The sequence below is a fragment of the Penicillium verhagenii genome (genome assembly GCF_028828195.1).
Source record: "Penicillium verhagenii strain IBT 33310 chromosome Unknown utg000003l_segment0_segment0, whole genome shotgun sequence".
Classification (NCBI taxonomy): domain Eukaryota; kingdom Fungi; phylum Ascomycota; class Eurotiomycetes; order Eurotiales; family Aspergillaceae; genus Penicillium; species Penicillium verhagenii.
This window is the reverse complement of record NW_026643167.1, coordinates 2,024,120-2,044,921: the sequence shown is the minus strand read 5'-3', so window position 1 is coordinate 2,044,921 and position 20,802 is coordinate 2,024,120. Positions and strand designations below refer to the sequence as shown.

The window sequence follows — 20,802 nt, the reverse complement described above, 5'->3', positions numbered from 1 at the left end:
CATGGCGTCTCCAGTATGTGGGTTTACCTGAAAATACGTATAGGTATTTCATATCTCGTCACGTTATGGCCAATAGTCCATACTGTTTGAGCTGCCAAATGAGAAAGTATTGTGCTCGGCAAGATCATACAGAACAGGGCTGTGGGTAATTGTTGATGCACAAAGACGAAGAGGATCACCGATACAACCACGCTAGTCCGGCCACGCAGAGACGAGGCAAATCCTCGTTGCTTCATTTATTTAATCAACTCCACATCTACTTCGTACGCTCCTGGGAATGTAGACAGAACTTCATATGACCATGACGCGAGATGAGATGATGAAAACTTGAAACTTGCCCCCAACGCTGGAAATTCCCATACCGGAATTTTTTAAAATTAGAATTGACAATTTTCTGCTGCATTTTGTTTTAGCTTAGGGACTTATATGCACTCAGGTCATATTTCCGCTGCGGCTCATGATTTTTATGCTCTGCGTATACAGCCTCGAAATCTTGGAAGTTACAATTGGTAACAAATACAGGCGGTAACAATACGAAGTTTCAAATGAGGGCCCCGGGGACGCCAGGTGCCCGAGCACCCCTGTAATTTGTATTCGTGATTATTGCAAAAACTTACATTATTTTGGAATCATATCACAACATGCGCAAAAGGTCTAGAAAGCGAGTATGCTTTGTGGATCTTCAAAGATTACCACAGAATCGTAACAGACACATAACTAGTGTGCAGACGAGAAACTGCTAGGCCAGGAAATTCAAAACAACAGGAAGTACCAAATACAGGCTCGATAGCGACCTCAAAATAACCCCAGGTATCAGGGTCGAGGAGTCAGAGCTTGGTTTCGCCCTAATTAATTCTATAAGAAAGACCATAAGTAAATCTGATAGCGCTTCCAAGGTTGTGACGGCGTGTGGATCATAACTCTGGCTGCCAGACCAGCCTAAAATAAAGTACAGTCAAACCGTCACAATACCAACTAGGGTCGATATGTAATACTTTGCACAGATTGTTTTCTGTGAAGTTGAGAATACCACTAACTAGCACTCTTTCGGGGCAGGATTATTCAGCATGTACTCGACCCCACCGCCTATTTGTACGACTCAGTACGAGTACCGCAGGAAACTCGATATTAGTTCGGTAACCAAGACATCAATCAACCATCCTATCTTATTGGACATGCCAAGTACTAGTTCGTACGGATATTCCTTATCCTGACATTTTCTCCACTGCAGTCTATACGGGAAAAATATCAAGGACAGTGAATTAATATGGAGACTAGTCATTAGAAAAAGTCTCAACTAGGCAACTTAGTACTTTTTTCTGGCACCGGAAATCCAGTAAAATTGAAACGAGAAAACAACCAAAGAGTTTAGGCGGCTTACGCGTAATCCGAAATTTGGTTTCAGAGGAAGAAGTCTCAGGATATAGCCGACGTAGACATTGCCTAATCCGGGAGGTTCCTACGGAAGTTACAATTTAGTAGTCAACCTTAGAAGAGCGTGTGTGTCCAAGAAACATTTGTATTACCTCCCGAGGTTCCCTAGCCTTAGATGGCTATCTACAAATGGTTTCTCGGGATTCGCATTACAGTCACATCACAAGTCCAAATTTCCATCAATTGCTTCAAACTCTTCTTTGTCTCTTCCAATTCAATTGCGAAAAAGATGTCTGTGACTATTGATTCTTTGACCCCTCTGTCAATTATAAATACCGCCGAGGTTTTGAAGACTGTCCCTACCCTTGATGGTTCCCAGCAGCAGGGGAACCAAGACCCTATGGCTTTCGAAAATTTGCAGCCTTATGTTCACCCACCCGAGTCAGCTGAAGACTTGCAATGGTCTGACCTCGTGACTCTTGACCTTTCTGAACTAGCAAGAACAGGAGGCAAACAGTCGTTGGCTGCCCAGCTGTCACACGCAGTACATCGTGTTGGGTTCTTCTATGTTAAAAATTTTGGACTCACGCAAAACCAAATCGACCGGCAGTTAACCATAGCCAAGGCTCTTTTCGATCTTCCTTTCGAAGAGAAACATAAATATTCAGTGGACTACAGCAAAGGGGATTACAATGGATATCGCTGGGGAGGCTACCGTGCCGATGGCAGCGTGGCTGAGAATAACCATGGCGACAACATTGAGGCCTACAACATTCCTAAATTCACCCCTGACTTTGCTGGGAAATATGCTCACCCTCCACTAATTGAGAGGCATATTGCTGAAATCGAGAGCTTCTCTAAGCATCTACACGAGCACATTGTCCTCCCTCTGATGGTTCTTTTCGGCGTTCTGCTTGAGTTCTCGGATGATGAATTGCTAGCGAGACTACACAGCTACGAAAAGCTATCCGACGATCATTATCGCTACATGAAATATTGCCGACGCACGCCAAAAGAGCACGAAGAAACTCAAGGCCCTCAAGTAAAGGGCCATACGGACCTTGGGAGCCTCACACTGCTGTTCCGACAACCTGTCGCAGGGCTTCAAATTTTAGGGGACGATAACCAGTGGCGATATGTTCGGCCTCTCCCTGACACAGTCACGGTTAATGTGGCGGATATTCTCTCATTGCTGACTGGAGGGTACTTCAAGTCCTCCGTTCACCGAGTTATCGCGCCCCCGCAGGATCAGTGGGGTTATGATCGTATGGGCTTGTTGTATTTCGCCAGACCTCATAACGACACAATTTTGAGGTCCTTGGTTTCCCAATCTCCCGTTCTCCAAAGAAATCAAGCTATATTGGAAGAAGGATTTACACGGCCTATTACTATGGGCGAGTTTACCTTGGCCAAGCAGCAGATGCTGCTAAACCCCCACGTGTACGACAAGAAACGAGATGAACAAGGAACTGTCGAATTGATTGCGGGTTTCAAAGACCAAAATTTCAAGTGAGATGAATCGCGTGTTTTCACTGTCATCGATAGTCGAAACAAAATCGAAACTGCTACCATTGATTCATTGCGGAGTCCCAAGATTCAGATATTGTAACGAACGGCACCCATGTGCCCAGGTGAGGCCATTAGATACTACTAGTGCACCGGTATCTATAATTTGGTAGGATTACATCCATGTTTGCTTTCCTTAGTAAAAAAGGAGGCAACCTCGGCCACATACCAGTAGGTTTCCTTTCCGAAAGTATGATAAATTGTACACGATGGAATTAGTCTAGACACTGGAGATGGTCTCGTGACTAGACCTACCATTGGGCACAATAAACAGCTCGGTGGAAGACGAAAACTTGGCCGAGAGAAAGCTTCGAGGGGCCTTTGAGCAGACGCCACGCCAAAGTACAGTATGAAACTATCACGGACACTGAGGCTGGCCACCTTAACAGTGCGTTCGTCGAGGATCTCACCCTGGGGCCTCCAGAATTGTTCGAGCCACACTATGTGTCTACCCTGGACAATGTGGATCGAGAAAGAAAAGGCACGGAGAAAACAGTAATGGAATTCTCTGTGTAAAGCGGGATGGAGAGGAAAGGAAGGAGAGAAGGAGGGAAAGAGAAACTCTCACTCATACCTCCAGACCTGACTTCCTGACTATCTATCTAACTACCATCTCCGGACTAGTCGCACGCTGAAAACCTGGGACCCGCGGGGTAAAGTACCTCGCACCTTGGGAACCTACACGCTCCAACAAGAATAATTAGTTCGATCACGCCATATTGCGCAACATGTATGTTAAGAGGGAAATATGAGTACAAGTCCGGCGCACTTGAGATTTGATCTCCAGAAGAGTGGAGTGTATCCACCTCGGCGTATCTCGCCAAGAAGTACATAGTTGCGGACCGTCGGACCGTCCCCTCGTTCCGTGATCGGAATGACACCATGAGCCGCAATAAGCACGTAAATAGTAGTATGTAGGCTGCAAGGTCAGTGAGTCAAGGCGCATTGAAGATCACTATTCCATATCCCAGTCTGCCGATCGGCAAAGGCCCGAATCCCCAAAAAAAACTTCACACTAACATGGTAGCATTTTGCAATGGACCTCATTTCAATATTAACATACTTACCTGACAAAACCATACACAGTTCACTAAAGTAAATAACTATATCATTTTCTGTCAGGATGAGGAATTGAGGTACTGGCTAGTACTGAATATGTCCAATAGAATCAGTTGATTGATTGATTAAAGGTACAGTGGTGTCTCATAAGTATTTAAGCGGTGGTACTTAGGGATCTTTTGGGGTTTACCGCCCTTTTGACCGCTTACTATAATAGGTGGGCGTGACCCTGCACGCTAGTAGCCAACACATACAAAAGCGCGATTTTTATAATCCTACCCCCCCTATATCCAAATACTTGGTTTTCACCGAGGTTTCTGCCAGACACTATTTCATAAAAGTGGGTCTTGGTCAAAGTACCACCACTTAAATACTTATGAGACACCACTGTCTGTAGATCGGTTGAGCGATCTCTGGGACCTACTGTCCGTGCTCTGGCGTGTTACGACACCGGATCTGAATTTGGTCCGAATACCATACCAATACTTGGGGAAATTGGGTGAACGATGAACAAGCCTATCCCAAAAGGTCATAGCGGTAATTGACCGCTTCCTAAGTTTGACATTTTCTTACTCAGCTAACCTACCGCCTTCTTAGAAATCCATTTGATAGGAGTCATAGGACTCATAGGAGATAGTCAATTAGACAATCACGTATTTTTGACACTTGATTTTTTGTGCCTTTATATTGGCAGAACGACCATATCGCCAGTCATGTAAATTATGATACAAAGAAAGCCAAGGTTTGCTCCAAAGAGTGAAAAAGCAGGGAGGTGAGGCGGCGGTGATGGTATTTGGTACAGCAGCTGTATTAAGAGAAGAACTCCTCGGTAAATTTACAAACGACTTATGCCCAAGAAGGTTAGCCTCATTTGAGAATATGCGGAACACTGCTAGTACAAATTCCCGTCAACAAATTGAACAATTTTGTTTCGGCGGAGAGCGTGTTTCTTCAATTTCCTACCGAGATGTCTTCCTTCCATCGGCAAAAGCGGGAGAGTATCTCTATCACACGTCTTCTCGGCCGCCTGGCTCACTCAAATGCTGCCGATATCAGCGCGGATGAAATTGCGTCTACATTCAAGCTGTTATTGTCCCATCATGTATCGCATATTCAAAGCGCATCTTTTTTGTCATTGCTTGCCTACACCGGAAAGGATGGACAAGCCGATATCATTGCAAAATGCGCCCACTACATGCGTGAAGCCGCTTGTCAGATTGACCAATCTTCGCTTCACAATGTTGTCGAAGCGAGGGGAGAACCCAAGGGGAACTACAATGGGGGACTTGTTAGTATCAACACAGTTTGCGGCGCTCGTTATGCTAATCTGATCTATCGGTCTAGTGCGACATTGTTGGAACTGGAGGTGACTCCCATTCGACTTTCAATGTCTCGACGGCTGCTTCAATTGTTGCATCACCGATATTGATGATGGCTAAGCATGGAAGTCGTGCTCATACTTCGTCCTGTGGATCTGCAGATCTTCTCAAGGCAATTCAACCGATTGCCCCGAAAATCGACGCTATCACCGAGAACAACATCGTGGAGGTATATAAGGAAACAAACTATGCATTCCTGTTCGCATCCAACTTCCACCCGGTTATGGCACATATCAACCCTTTACGCAAAGCCTTAGGTATCCGAACTATCTTCAACCTTATGGGACCTCTTGTTAATCCTCTTGAATGGGCCATTGAAGCTCGGGTGGTTGGCGTGGCTCATCAAAGCCTGGGTCCCGTCTTCGTGGAAGTTCTGAAAGAAGGTGGGGCCAGGAAAGCGTTGGTAGTGTGTGGCGAGGAGAATCTAGATGAAATTAGCTGTGCAGGATATACGAACTGCTGGAGAATCTCTGAGCATGAAGAGATGTCGGTTCAAGACGATGGCTACTCTACCTCGAGCGAAGACATTTCCCAGGCACCAGTCCAGATCGACACATTTCAGCTCCACCCCTCAGACTTTGGCTTATCTACTCATCCTCTCGCCAGTGTCTTACCAGGGGGGAATTCTAAGGAGAACGCTATGAAGCTAATGAGTATTCTGCGGGGAGAAGTCTCGCGAGACGACCCAGTATTGGAATTTGTGCTTATGAATGTGGCTGCTCTCTTGGTCATATCTGGTGTATGCGAGTCTGATACTCCTGACGCAGAGCCCAATGGAAACGTCATCACTGAGCGTGGACCAGGCGGAGGACGATGGAAGGAAGGCCTACGCCGGGCTCGCTGGGCAGTTGAGAGTGGTCAAGCCCTGACGTGCCTGGAGCGTTTTATTGAAGTTACTAATCGCCTTTCTTCGGAATGCCAAGGGCGAGGTTCTATATGGTAATCCGCACTCGACAGTTTTGCAATCCAACGACGCAGTGAAATAATTCAAACGCAGCTTCAACTTTCTCAGTATTACACAGTTGCATCCACTAGAAGACTGTCCAGCATGGTTTTTGAAAAGCACTTCAACCCAGTAAGGCATTGGAGAAGCCAACAAGACCCTTTAATTTTTCATATATGTTTCAGAAACTCTGCTATTAATTAGAGAGCTATGTAATGAAACTGGAAGTAATGACTTAGTGGAACATTGAATCGATATAGCCGACAGTCGACTGCTACGCCGCCTTATTTTAGACCGCAAATATCGTGTCCACTACATCCAATACAGAATAATCACTCCGCAGGACAGCTGTAACAAAAGGAAGAAAGTTATGCGGTGTGAGAATAATGAACGCTCATCAAGGTCCCGATGTCGTCATTAAAACATCCCCTCACCTCATTTTGACATGCACGTACGTGATTCTAACATCTTTCCGGCCATACGGAGTAGCACCAATAGTGGAAAACAAATGTTGCGATACCAGGATCAAGGCTTAGCCGTAGTGGAATAAAACTTTCAGAATTACTCAGGTCATTATTTCCTTCCGTTTTCCCAAAGCGGCTATGTCTATATCTAAAGATACGGTATTAATTAAGTACTCACTAGCATACGTGTTCCACATCACCTACCCCGGCCTCATAAGCTTTCTTATTTTTCTTTCGTCCGATCTGTCTTTCGTTCAAACGCTAGGCCGCCATTATACGTTAAGCCAAGAAACCTGCCATTTTTCCTATCGTCTCACTAAAGCACCAACAAAGCTAAGCCTATTTTTGAGCTACACAGAAACCTGAAGGAAAAGACACAAGAGAAATTTGCCATAATCTCTGCAATGAGAATGTCAGCCACATTAGAGCCACGGATATCACATACAAGGGATGCACCAGACATCGCAAATTTTGAAGTGAAACAGGCAGTGGCTACTACAGCCGAAGAAGTCATATACCCTTCCTTAAGCCTCGTACGAAGTTTACTCCTGACTTCCACCGTTGCAAGCGCAGCATTTTTAACTGTTTGTCCGATCCAACAACTGTCTGCTTTCAATTGGTCTAAGTGGACCTGGGTATCTTAAAGCAATGCTGATATGTGAGAATAGGTTCTTTGCGTCCAATCGGTGGTAATCATTCTTCCATCCATCAGCGAAGCGCTTGAAGTTCCATCAAGTCGTCAAGGCCTAGTCGTTTCCCTTTATAATATCTCGCTTGCCTCTCTCATGATATTCTGGGGCAGGATGGCTGATGTATATGGCCACCGAATGATCTTCCTCTTCGGGTTCCTTTTATTCACAATCTCAGTCCTCTGCCTACCATTTTGTCACACTGAAATCCCTTTCTTCATGCTTCGAGTTTTACAAGGAATGGGTGGCGCCGCTATCATTCCAGCCGGGCTTGGTATGATAACCACGACATACCCACCAGGAGGAAAGAGAAAACGAGCTTACTCTATCGTTATTGGAGTCGCGTCACTGGGCTCTGTGTCAGGAAACTTGGTTGGTGGAGTGATCGGCGACTTGTTGGGATGGAAATGGGTCTTTTGGATCCCCGCTATAATATCATCGATGGCAACTGGGGCTGCAGCTTTATCAACGTCGAAATTTCCAATCAGAAAGGCTCGCTCCGAGGTGGATATTGATTGGCTCGGTGCTCTGTTGATATCGAGCAGCCTTCTCCTTTTCTTGGTCTCCTTCTCCGAAGGAAGTGTGGTCGGATGGGGGACTCCTTGGGTTCCAACGCTTATTGCTGTTGCGGCCATTCTTCTCTGTCTTTTTGTCTTCTGGCAGCGATGCTTAGAGGAAAGATATGAACGAGTGCCACTTCTCAAGGTCTCTATGTTTCGACGCGCCAAGTTTTCAGCACTCTTTTTGCTCATCGGTCTTGTTTATGGATCATTTAACAGCTTTTTGGTTTTTGCAACCGAGTTGTAAGTTTAGCTTCTCACCTCATTTAATCAAACCTTGTTCATGATGCTGGTAAGATGTTCTGACCTCTACCTTTAGCTATCAAGATTACCTCGGGCTAAGCGAGCTACAAACTGCCCTTCGATTCTTGCCTGCCGGAATATCAGGCTGTAAGTCTACATCTGCACGTGTTTATCATATGTATCATCCTCTAATCACATGATAACCTGGAATCAGTTCTCATTTCTCTCGTCATATCCCCTGCGCTCACCTATATCTCGGGCTTTAATGTCCTTCTGGTTGGCCTTATTTGTGGCATAACATCGCCTTTCCTTTTCGCCGTTCCATTTATAGCCCCGGACTCTTCATACTGGTCATTCGGATTTCCGGCTATGGCTTTATGCTGTAGTGTCGACATTGTTTGGCCAGTTATTGGGCTGGTTGTGGCCGAAGAACTATCACCAGAGGACCAAGCGCTTGGTGGTGGAATGTTGCAGACGTCAAATAACCTAGGAAGAGCCTTAGGCGTGGCTATTGGAACAGCCTTTGAAAAAGGTATGGCGCATGATCAGTTGTTACGTGGGCTCAGAGCGGCGCAGTGGATAAACGTTGGAATGGTGGGCATATCATTCGTGATTGCTTTTACCTTGCTGAGGGGAATAGGGAAAAGCTAGCAATGTATAATTCATGCCTTCTGATTCCTGGTTAGACTAGCCCTCGGTATACTGAAATCATTATGGACCCTAACACCAAATGTCAAGAGCTAATTAAGAGCCAGGTGATAACCTTTAAGTCGATTGCATTTTATACTCTCGCCATCGTGAATAATCCCTTCACAGCCTTAGCCTTGCTCGTCATACTAGGAATGCTGCTCGCTGTCCTGACCACGGGCTCTTGAGGCACGGCATCATTGTCCCTGATCTGGGCTACCCGTTTGAGAGGATCGCCGTCAGCACCAGCCTTTTCCAACTCTATTATCTTCCACGCCCGCACAAGCCAGAGGCAAATGCATGCTGCCATAAACATAAAGCCGACAAATATCTGGGCATGCAGAAAATTGGTTGCGTTGTCAGTTCGTAGCCAAAGGGCGATCGGTTCAGCAAATGTGCTCGGGATGACCACCGAAAGCCAGAAGATCGACAAGGCAGATGGTAAGAGTTGTAATCCCACAATCTCCGCGCCTACCGGAGCAACGGTAGTCGTGAAGGTTGCGGCTACAGGGCCACAAATCAGAGCATAGAAAATGAGGACCCCGAAACTTTTGGCAAAGATCCAGATGAGAAGAGAATCGCGTATGCGGCAGATGGACGGAAAAATGTCACATGTCAAGCCGGGATTTGGAGACCGGTGATTGGCGGAGCCGTGCGGTCTTTGGGAGTATGTAAGTATGTTTCAAATGTTATGATGATAGTACATATTCCTGCGCCTACGTACGTTCAATGCTGCGTATACTGCCCGGCTCCATGTCGACTAATTGAACTGAAATAGGTATTAAGTATGTATTCATGGTATTTTGAGCTGCCGATACGTATTAATTGATGCATGTTGATTACGCAGGTACCTACATACCTCCCAGTAGGTAGTTACATATACATATGCATGGTTTGACCTCATTCTTTTTCATTCCGCCGGAGGATAAATTTGGAACATCGGGAGACAGCGCGCATATATGTACAACAGTAGGCTCAAGTGCTCAAGTGCTGGCTTTGGAACACCTCACCAATTATGTCTGGCGTAATTGTCAACGGCTCTTGACCCTGGGACGTTGGTCACAGGCCAGACCCATGATTTTTGGAAGCAATTTGTGACAAAACTCTAGAAGTGTGAAACTGATATTCATTCCACTGGGACTATTCAAATGATCAATGCCAGTGAGTTTCCGCCTCTTTGTGCAAACTCTAGCTGTGCAAACTCTAGCATGCCTCCCAAATTTTCGAGTGTGAACTCATCTCGAGTTTCTGCAAGTCACGCACAAAGAACTGCAAGACACAACAAATGAGGGGGGCAGTGGTAATTTCCGCCGGTGCATGTACCCAAATGTGCAGGAAGCTCCAGCCTCGCCGCAAAATATAGTACTCGCATTGAGAACAGCACAAGCAAGTTTCTCAAAACATTTTGAACATTTCGAACATTCAAACTATGTAGATGCCGTGGTTCACAGCCCTGGCCGTATGTACGTATGAGTTTGGGTTTGCAACAGAAAAAGGTTTAGAATAATGGGCACCATAGCAGTAGACCGTTGCACCTTCCACATGCCGGGTCGGATATTAAGGTCAACTCTGTACGCCGCCCAGGGCACCCCAGTCCAAGCTACGATGTCGCATACACCCAAAATGAACATCACAACCATTCTTCCTAGCTTCCATCGCAGCGCAGCGTCTAGATGTGCAGGAAGGAGCGCGGATGCGCCTGACCAGCGGGAATTTAAATCTCAAGACGCCCGGGAATGAAGCCGGTCGGTTACTTGAACGGGTAGTACATTACACAAAGGGCTGGGCAGCGATCAGATCAGATTCAATCCAATCCAATCCTGTGGAGGAAATTCGAAAAACGCTAGCGAAGACGCACCGTCCGCTCTAATGCTAACGTTTGAGAGCTTCTATGCGACCAGCCGCTTGACAAAGAAATTACATGTACATTTCAGGGTTGTTATGTAGAGGACATGTATCCGGGTTCGCACATGCCGCCCGGTGCGGTTCGATGTTTGTTGCGTTGCGGTGTCGAAGTGTTCGAGAAAATGCACGATGCATACACAATATACAGTAGAGATTTCATACGAATCATTCCAAGTGTGGAATTAATTATAGACTGGCGGAGAAAGGGCTAGACTGGTCTGAATTTAATTTGGATTTTGGAATTTCTTTCACTGGAGCTGGAGTGCGCGTCCGCGTCCACGGTGGCGAGTCTGGCGCACGCATATTACCCGGCGAACTGACACACGACACACAAGACAGCACAGCACAACACAACACACAACACACCGACCCCCTCTCACCAAATTGGATTTTCCTTCTTCCCCGACCGTGATTGCATTTGTGTGGTGGTCAAGGGCGGCCTTACTGGTGGCATGGGGATAGTAACGGCAACGCGCCCCGTCCAATAAAACGGCGATCCCCGCCTCCCCCGGGCCCTGTCACGACTCACGACCGTGATGAAAGGGGGTGTGCGGGCGAGAACGAGAGCGAAAGAGAACGAGGTGGGAGGTCTGAGGTCAGCTCTGGCCCTCTGCTACGGTGGCATCTCTCTTTCTAATGATATGAGTCAGGAGAGGGAGGTGCCGCTGACTAGATGATCGCTAAAGCCAATATGATATGATATCATCAAGCAAGCCATTCGTGTCCCGATTAGATAGCTTTTTTAGACTTTTGATTCTCTTTTGTCTTTTGTCTTTTGTCTTTTGTCTTTTGTCTTTTTTTTTTTTTTTTTTTTTTTTTAACCCCCGCGACACGTCTCAGATACGCGGTGTGGAGTGGTCTAGGAAACGCGAGTCAAGGGCCCCGTCGATCGCTGCAGACCGGGGCTCGCGGATGAGCCTTCCCGGTGCGGATTTGGGTTACTCATACTGTGAAATGAGCGAGGGGCTTTTTGTGTTCTGATTGCTTGCTTGATGGAGCCCTTTATGCAGTGTATGCAGCCTCCCTTGTCACATTCTCCAGAGTGGGGCGCATCTGGCACCCGAGCGCAAACTGCCCCATGGGGGATGGGGAGGGGGAGCTGGTCTAGTTTCTGTATGGCTCGGATTGGGGTGAGGCGAATCTGCGAATGGTTTCTGCAAATACAGCTGTACATGTGAAATCTGGAGTAAGTGGATTGGATGTGGGATGAAATGATCTGCATACTCTTTTTCTTTTCAGCTTTGAGATTCCTTGTTTGATTTGCATGTACTTGGGTACTCCGTACAGATCGCACAGACCGAGAGTACTTGCAGTTGTGGCGGATTTTGCAGAGTTGTGGCTGTCAGCCTGTCAACAAGTTTGGCGGTGAGGAGAGTCTAGACGTGAACGATGTTGAATTGTCATTGGTACTTTCACAGTCGATCTCAGTCCAGATTGTCAATGTATCAGGTATTGAATGGCGGGGAAACGGAGAAAAAGAAGCCGCGCGGTGATAATCGCCCATGGACTCCGTCTGGACCCAAGCCTTTGCAAATGTTTAATTGATTTGCTGGGTCTCTTGCTCTGACGTAGTGGCAAGAGTCCTTGCTTCTCGATTCCGATCAGAGAGATCTTGCATATGAGATGCAGATTAAGCTGCAGGGTGATCCCGGAATGAATTTTTGTGAACCAGGTGGGTGGTAGGCTTCATGTGGGTGGACAAATCGAGTAGATTTAGATCTAGGACTTTCGAATGTGTCTTATTTGCCTGTCATTTTATCAATTTATTTGCTAGCGGCAGTAGTGTAGTAGTAGCTTCCGCTACAGCTCTAATCGACCTGAATTGCGCCCCCTCTTTTGCCTCCTCTCCAATCATTCTTCCACGGAGGGATAAAGAAATCCCCTGTCAAAAAGAATGAGAAGCACGTAACAGCTCTGAACTCCTTCGCTCTCCACTATCAATTTCTTGAAATTCCTTCAGGAGCTTCCAGCCCCATTCATTTTTGATGCCCGAGGTCCCACATTTGGGTGCATGTGGGCAGTATCCACCATCAAAGTAATCAAACCAACGACTCGGTAAGTAGCAGTTTAGTAATTCAGGACCGAGGGACCGGGAAAGGGGAAAAAGACCACGATGTTGTGATTTTCTGGGACCGCGGGCCGTACCAGGGCAAGTCCGGTGATCGAGTACAAAGATACCGAGGAACCTGTCAAATCCCACCTAGGCAAATAATTGACATGTTTGAGATTCACTGTCGCAAATAATTGGAAAGGAGGCTTTCAGGATCAGTGGCTTCCCGGTTCCCCGACGGGCCGTCAATGTTAGAAAACGAGTCTGGAGTAGATGGCGCATGAGATGTATAGGATGTGTACATTTGTTATAAGGATTCCAGATTCCAGACGGGAGTGTCCGTATCGAGCCATGGAACGGGGTCGCGGATTACGGAGCAAAAGTTCTCCCCTTGAGAAGGAAATGGATCTATCTTATGATGATGAAGATCATTGGAACAAGGAGCGAAGGTGTCGGGGAAGGCAGGGAAGGTGGATCGATTCCCCACTTAGCGTCCCGGGGGACGCGCTACTTTGGCCCGTAGACAAGGCTAAACTTTGCCAAACCCGCGGGTTGCCGGGAGAATGGAAAGGGGGAAAAAAGAAAAGAGAAAGGGGAAAAAAGAAAAGAGAAAAGAAAAGAAATCAAGTACGAGCGGATAATGTTGATGCAGGCGAGTCTAATCGATAGATGGCGTCTCTTAGAGATGCGATTTGAAATAAGCGGAGAAGACGTAAAACCGGTGTGTGTGGATTTCTTTGAGCAAGTCTAGACCAGATGAAACAAAGAAAGACGATCTACACTACTTAGTAATAACTAGTGCGGAGTATGTCCTCCGTAGGTAAATTTCCAATGGGATCCACTTCGGGCGCTGATTCGTGCAAAATTCATTTCTCCATTGTTCTTTCCTTCCACGATCCTCGTCACCTTCTGTTGCCGGGGTTCATTCCGTGTGGGAAAAAACCGATCGAGTTCCGAATGTTACTCCGTAGTCCGGAATAAGAATAGATTGATTTTTCTTTCAGTTTTGGGGTTAAATAAAAGCCGAGGTCAAGGGTAATATCGAATAAGTTTCAAGTGCTGGATTTAAGCGGACATGTTTGTCATTTCCGAGTTTGATAAACATTTGAAGAGAAAAAAATAAATCAGAATGTTGTTTTTTTCTGTTTACTGTATACTCAGTGGTATAGGGAAAAAGAAAAGAAATTACCGTTGCCGCTGCAATGCATTCATCCGGCTCAACGCTCTTCCCATTGTTGGGTGGAGTACGGAGTATATAAGTAAAAAACAGACCAAATAGACCGGGGGCGAGAACAGCAAAGAACGGTAAGAACCGTTCCAGCTTCCTAAAAGACGCAAATTCCGGGCCGTTGCTTAGCGCCCAATCACGTTGGGTTTGTTCAGCACTCGCAAACTTAGGGTTCTCCATAATTCATAATCTCCACGGGCCTGGAGGCTAGAACTCGATAGTGGAACACACGGGTGAACTCGTAGAGAACTAGTAGTTGGTGAATTTTCTTTCAATTCCTTCAAAAGAGAAATCCTTTTCCCACAAAGAAAATCGTCTTGATCTTCTTTTCTTTGAAATCCAAATCCAAATCTCAAACGCTCTCGAATTCCAAATCCCCCAATACACTCAACGCCCTTTGACCGCCAAACGCCTTTTTTTCAAGGTTGCTGTTCTCTCTATCAAACAAACCCCGAAGCTGTTGATCATCTCAAGCTTCCCTGTTTCTCTGCCAACTCCATCTGCAATCTTCTTTGCTTTCTGTCAAAATTTCTGCATCTCATCCAGCGGTGTAATCCGGAGTATTCTGATTGGGAGATTCCAATCGCAGCGAACATACACCGCACAATCTGATTTTCATCGGACCAGATCCCCCGCTGCAGCCGGTTGGGCAGCCCTTTTCGGGGAACACATTACACTGTCGCAAGGGGCGGATCTTTTTTTTTTCTCATTGAAAGAAGAAAAGAAATAAGAAAATAAGTTCGACATTCGAAATCAAAGGCGATTTCTAAAAACAAACCAAAAAAAAAAACAGCCTCACCACATTCGATGCTTTGTTTACAGTCAAGTCATCGATCGCGGATAACATCAAATCGACAGTGAAATTGGGATGAGTCCCATTTGCTGAGTCGACTTTTCCCGATTTTCTGATTGATCTGCTGCACGGAAGCCGCATCCGATTGTCCGCTCTTTTTTAGATTTATTTCCTTTAATTCCTTTTTGGGGATTATTCGATTTATTTCTTTTTTACCCTTTTTCGTTTTTTTTTCACTATTTTTCCCTATTTTTTCCTTCTTTTTTCACCCTTTTTCTATTTTTTATTTTTTTTTATTTTTGTCTTAGTCGGGACTGCAAGGGTGCGGGAAGTCTAGAAGCCTTTCCCCGGCTTTGATATCTATCCACACCGTCTTCTTAAACACCGGCCTGGATCTCCCTGATTCACATCTATATCTTTCTCCACCCTCCCTGCCTTTCTTCATTCTCCTTTCACTCCACATCTCCACTCTTCACCACAGAAGGTTTTTACACCACACCTCGACATACTCTCGACATACTCTCACACACCATGATTCCTATTCAGTCGCGACTACGCGAGATGGCCTTGGCCAAGGCCCCCATCGTGGCTCCTGTGGCAAGCACCGATCCTGCCCAGGTTACCTTCAGCTGGAGTGGCAGTTCATTTGAATGCTCGCCTCTCTCAAACCCATCAGCACCACCACCAACACCAACAGACTCTCTTTGCGATATCAACCCACGCAAATCTTCTTTCTCGAGCGAATACGGCATGGGCGCAGCATGTGCTTTCCCATCATGGCCCAACCGTGCCTCCCTCTCAAGTGCCGACTCATGCGATCTGTTCGTCAACAACGCCTACCTCTCCGACGAAGATCTACTATGGATGCCCGAGAACGCCATCCCCGAGAAGGAGCCTGCACCAACCCAGATGGTCTCCTCCATGACCACAGAACAACAACTCCAGCGCATGCGAGCCGCCGCCGAACAACAGGACCGTGCCTTATTCCTGGCAAAGGTGGATGCACACGCACGAGCAACACAAGCCCTCCGACAGTCAAAGACCATGACATCTGAGCGCAGCCCAGTTACATCGGCTACACCCACACCAGTCACACCAAAGACCAACAAGAAGCGTCGGGTCGTTCCAAACAAGCGTCGCGCCCACTCGTCATCTAAAGTTCCAACCGTTTAAAGCCTTCACTCTTTTGACGAGTACAGCGCGGGCGCTGGCTGACTTCGACCTAATACTACGCTTCACTTCTAGCTTATCTTGCTGTGCAATAAGCCTATGTCTTTACTTTCATCATTGCATGACATCTCTCTTACCTCTCCCTCACTCTCAACCCCCACTACGAACCTCATCGGACCAGGTCCGATATCTTTTATCACATACCCGTGATAGCCGCCTCCAGCAAATCAGATGATACCTTCTGAATGAGGCACTCTAGGCAGCGGCGCCCCAAAGCTCACAGGGTCGATCTGGCTGAACTCTCAGGCCGTTTCAGATGAGTTGGCGCAACAGCAACAACAAAAATCAACAAATGCGCGCCTTATCGCAGATCTCCGCACCTCCCCGCGCTTACCTAATTCATCGCTGTCGGCGCTTCCAGAAATACCCCCACACCGCTGGTTGAGCCTTGACTCATTTCATGTCTTCGCCCTCCGATCTTCCTCGTTGCATTTTTTATTCGATTATCATTTTTTACTTTTTGTTGCCTGGTCCTCTGGCCGTTGCATCCCGAAGCGGGTCCGGTGTTTTCCTTCATGTTTTTTTCCTCAATTTTTTCATTTGCCGTTCTCTAGCGTGTGATTTTCCAGCTCCAGATACCCCCGCCAAATACCCCGTCTTGTACCATTCCTATTCATTTTCGCCCCGATATCGCATCTTATGCTTTCTTATTCCCTCTGTCTTTTTTTTTTTTTATCCGATCGCGCGCACTGCGCTATCTGTGATCATCCAAGCCATGCGCGGACGCCACGCGCCACCATCACATCATTTATGCTGCCACTTGAGTGTCGGTGAAGGACTGTGATCTGGCCGTGGCAATCCCACTCTTTTTGTTGGGCACGCAGATCGGTACATTAGTTAGTACTTAGGTAGCCTTAGCCCTAGCTTTTTTTCAAACAAACCAATCTATCTATTACCCAATACTTCTTTTTTCTTGTTTGTTCGTAGTTCTTCCAAAAAAGGCATTCACCCAACGTAGCATGGCAAACGTAAAATCTATGCTGTGTTATGGATAAAAATAACCTTTTCCACGTCAACGTCTTCCCTCGTGCGTGTGCTCATGCTCGCCCCGTTCTAGCATGGGGTCCAACCCAACTGGCCGCCCCATCCGTGAAGACTGTGACTCGCATCTGACAGCCCTGCAGACTTTTTGCCAAAAGCAACGGTGAGATTGTGAAATTACAATATTAGATCAGGGGCTACATTTCATTCATTCCAACATTGCATCCGTGGGGCCGACGGAATGATACTCTACATTATAAATCCAATAGTCAGAAATCCAGTCATCCTATCAGCATAACATACTACATGTTTGGAACGGAGTACACAACAAAAGCCCTCAGGGATTTGTTTTTTTTTTTTTGTCTTATTGCATGTGTTGGCCCCGGCTTTTTTCATTGGTGGTTAATCCGCCTGCGGCCCTCGGGTATTCGTTTGTTGCAACAAAATCCACACCCAAACCCTGTCCCGGTTTAGGTTATATTGGGGCTGACTTATACCACTAAAGCGCTTATTCAATGCCACGGGGGGAACTCCTGTCGGGGCTCCATTGCCACCCTACAGCCTACAGTCCACACAGCCTATACAACCCTCGGCCCTCCGGTAGATGGATTCCGGCCATTACCCGGATATTACCCGAACGGAGAACTCGGGCGATGCTATACCGCGATTTCCTTTGTTTTGCTCGTCGAATATTCTTTTTGTTGATAATACGGAGTACCGGGTGGATATACCGAATGGTCTTTCAAGGAGTCTAGGCGATCTTGACTTGATTGTTAATAAAAAAATGTTTTTCTTTTTTTCCGAGGTTGCCTTTGTGATTCTCTTTGTGTGAGCGGCGGGTGCGGGGATGATAGCCGTTACACAACATTGCGTGGCGAGCCTGTTGAATATTATCTTTCATTTTATTTCTTATCCAAAAGTAACCTCGTTTCTCTATATCTACTGGTCAGCTCGGGATTCCTTGAATGGTATCTGTATGTCAGATCCATATCCATGGATCGACGGGGAGTACGCCCGAAGGTCTGTCTGTAGTACATGCAGTTCCTTCAATGTTAGTATTGTTGAAGCTCCAGGGTTGTAGTGGGCCTGTCGGGTCATCCGGTGGTGGGGGTGAACAGTGCCCATTTTGGCTAATCTAATTTCCGATGCCTGCAATCTCATCAAAGGGCGATCTTTGAAGTACATGATTACTGTGACTCACCGGCAGTATGTTTTTTTCTTCTTCCCAACATTTGAAGCTGGATCGGCATAAAAATTGAACGGAGGTTTACCGAGAAAAAAAATTGAATACCTCGGGATTAGAAATTACTTTTTAAAGCATAGTTTTGCGATCCTCGTGTATCCATTTTGTGGTTCTAGATACTCCGCGATGTGGGGGTATAGAACCTTCATGGAAACTTTTTAGAATCCGCCGAAACCTTCCTATTTGGGACCAAATACGCGCTGTGTATACTACCAAATAGTCAAGGGGATTCACCGTCTTTAGAGAGGGCTCTAGCTGATATCGATCAACTTTACGCGCTAATATTGCATGTCCGGTAGGCATCTGAAACGGAGTGAACTATGAAAATGTGATTACTGTAGGTCTCGACTGACAATGTCCGGGGTAGGCCTGTCCCTTTAGGGCGTAATTTCTAGATATGGAGAGATCTTTTTTGACCCTTATCACGAAAACAGATCTGCCTTCTTTTGACTATAGACCCCATATATTCTTGATGAGGAAATATTTTGACCGGTGAAACATTGAACTGCGGAGAAATCCGGGGTTGATGACCTAAACCTTGGAATGTACTAGTTATTCGATCTCTGAGCGACAACTAACTCCTAAGGTTTTCAGCCAGTTCCTATATCTTCACTATACACATAATGTATACTACTCTTACATACCTCCTACTGTCGCACTTATTGATCTTCCTTCGTCTAGTATGCCCTTCATCTGGTTGGAGTTTGATACGACTGCTCTCGCTTCTCCGAACCCACGACTTCTTTGTTTGCATTCACTTCCAGCTTAGCCATATTTTTCTCCTCTACAAAAACTCTTCAACTCTCCATATCTTTTATCAGTGTGTCTCTTTCCTTATATTTTCACAGCACCTTCGTCCAATTTCATATCCACAATGACTTCAAACCAAGAATTATCTTCCATCTCCCAATGGAGAATTGATGTTGATATTATGTTTTTGACCTGGCTGCCCTTGTAAGCTTGAAAGAACTTGTTGGCGAAATTATCGGCACCGGGTGGTCTAGCGGCCTCAAGCTCAAGGTCATTGCACCTGGCAGTATGAATCATCTCACAGGCTGTTTTACTCGGGAGAACCATGCAAGGGACATCTGGAAAGGAGAATTGGCCCATTCGACCAAGCTTTACCATAGTACCAAAGCTTAATAAGAATGTATTATAATCATAATCAAAATTGCTATCTTCCTCAATTCACACTTCAGGTCACTTCTGTACAAGACTAATGTAACAAAAGCATAAGAATGTAAATAATCAACCAAAAAATCCTGTTAATCTCGGAATTTTGCGATGTTCCTCAAGCCACATCGGCGGGAAAGTCCTTGGCGGCCAAAGGAGATGTCAAATGGCTCTATCCAGATGTCCCGAATTCCGGATAATTTAGCCGGGTTATGCAGGTATTTGGCGTCCTGTCTACGTGCTTGGCTTCCGCCAGTCATTGTCATTTGCACTATAGGGTAAAAGTCAATGATGCACATTCTGAAATTCCAGAACAAATATCTATAACCCTATTTTTAATTATCATGAGAAAAATTACACAATTGAAGACCTCATACAAGAACACTATAAAGGCAACGCGATGCCCGAGCTCTGGACAGCAGATCAGCTTCCAATCACTTCACAAGTGCCTAGCATCCTCTGAAATCGCTTCAATTTCCACCCTCGCAATCGGTTCAAGTCAAGCCAAGACCTTTGCAAAGATGCGCTTCGCTCTTCTTACCCTTGTTTGCTGTGCTCTCGTCACTGCGCTCCCCGCGGATGACTCCCACCGTGCCCTGGGAGGCTGGGTTAGGCCCACCGATGCGGTTGACTACCAGGTTCCCCACGGAGACGCCAAGGTTGGCAACAAAATTGCCAACAAAATCGGCAATGGAGATGGTGGTGGTCTGAACATTGACACTGGCGGTGGTGATATTGGCGAAATTGGCCTTGGGGTTGCCACTGGAGTGGGGAGCGGAAATAATAACTGCCAGCCCTGTGATGACAAGGTAAGACTTCTGTACTTGTATATCCAAAGAGCTTCCAAAGTTGCATGGATACTGACCTGTATATTCATTAAAGTGTCAGAAAGAAGGCGGCCAGCCCAATTCCTGCAAGAATGGTGGTGGTGGTGGTTACAATGGTGGAAATCCCAGTGTGCTGGGACTTCTCGTTGGATAAATGGATGTTCGACTTCGTGAGCTTCATTGTGAAGAGCCTGAGTGATTGCAGAGTTATTTTAGACTTATCATAATCATAATTGGAAGCTGTGTTTGCATAGCAAACATCATACGTGCCTCTTCAAGGTTGCTTTGAGCGGACAGCTTGTAGGAGGACCAAGCAAGCCATTTCTCGTTGCTTTTGATACGAATTCAATAAGGGTGCTTCAAATGGAGTAGCGATGTTCATCAAGGAATGGATAAGACCTCAGAGCT

General features: G+C 46.2%; 6 protein-coding genes across 6 annotated transcripts; 4 read left to right on the top strand and 2 right to left on the bottom strand.

Annotated features, from left to right (window-relative positions):
- Positions 1-1,663: 1,663 nt before the first annotated feature.
- Positions 1,664-2,887, top strand: N7466_002153 (UPF0676 protein; the record flags this gene model as incomplete). The annotated part of the gene is made up of 1 exon (XM_057161551.1): positions 1,664-2,887. The coding sequence occupies one exon, from the start codon at positions 1,664-1,666 to the stop codon at positions 2,885-2,887; it is 1,224 nt and encodes a 407-aa protein (XP_057024836.1).
- Positions 2,888-4,966: 2,079 nt separating this feature from the next.
- N7466_002152 (anthranilate phosphoribosyltransferase) lies at positions 4,967-6,321 on the top strand (the record flags this gene model as incomplete). The annotated part of the gene is made up of 2 exons (XM_057161550.1): positions 4,967-5,287; positions 5,344-6,321. 2 exons carry the CDS (start codon positions 4,967-4,969, stop codon positions 6,319-6,321), a joined length of 1,299 nt encoding a protein of 432 aa, XP_057024835.1.
- Positions 6,322-7,693: 1,372 nt separating this feature from the next.
- On the top strand, positions 7,694-8,428 carry N7466_002151 (MFS transporter; the record flags this gene model as incomplete). The annotated part of the gene is made up of 2 exons (XM_057161549.1): positions 7,694-8,277; positions 8,362-8,428. 2 exons carry the CDS (start codon positions 7,694-7,696, stop codon positions 8,426-8,428), a joined length of 651 nt encoding a protein of 216 aa, XP_057024834.1.
- Positions 8,429-9,058: 630 nt separating this feature from the next.
- N7466_002150 (major facilitator superfamily domain-containing protein) lies at positions 9,059-9,719 on the bottom strand (the record flags this gene model as incomplete). The annotated part of the gene is made up of 2 exons (XM_057161548.1): positions 9,059-9,623; positions 9,685-9,719. 2 exons carry the CDS (start codon positions 9,717-9,719, stop codon positions 9,059-9,061), a joined length of 600 nt encoding a protein of 199 aa, XP_057024833.1.
- A 5,752-nt stretch (positions 9,720-15,471) lies between these two features.
- Positions 15,472-16,113, top strand: N7466_002149 (uncharacterized protein; the record flags this gene model as incomplete). Its single annotated transcript, XM_057161547.1, has 1 exon — positions 15,472-16,113. One exon carries the CDS (start codon positions 15,472-15,474, stop codon positions 16,111-16,113), a length of 642 nt encoding a protein of 213 aa, XP_057024832.1.
- A 3,948-nt stretch (positions 16,114-20,061) lies between these two features.
- On the bottom strand, positions 20,062-20,575 carry N7466_002148 (uncharacterized protein; the record flags this gene model as incomplete). The annotated part of the gene is made up of 2 exons (XM_057161546.1): positions 20,062-20,385; positions 20,507-20,575. The coding sequence occupies 2 exons, from the start codon at positions 20,573-20,575 to the stop codon at positions 20,062-20,064; spliced, it is 393 nt and encodes a 130-aa protein (XP_057024831.1).
- Positions 20,576-20,802: the final 227 nt, after the last annotated feature.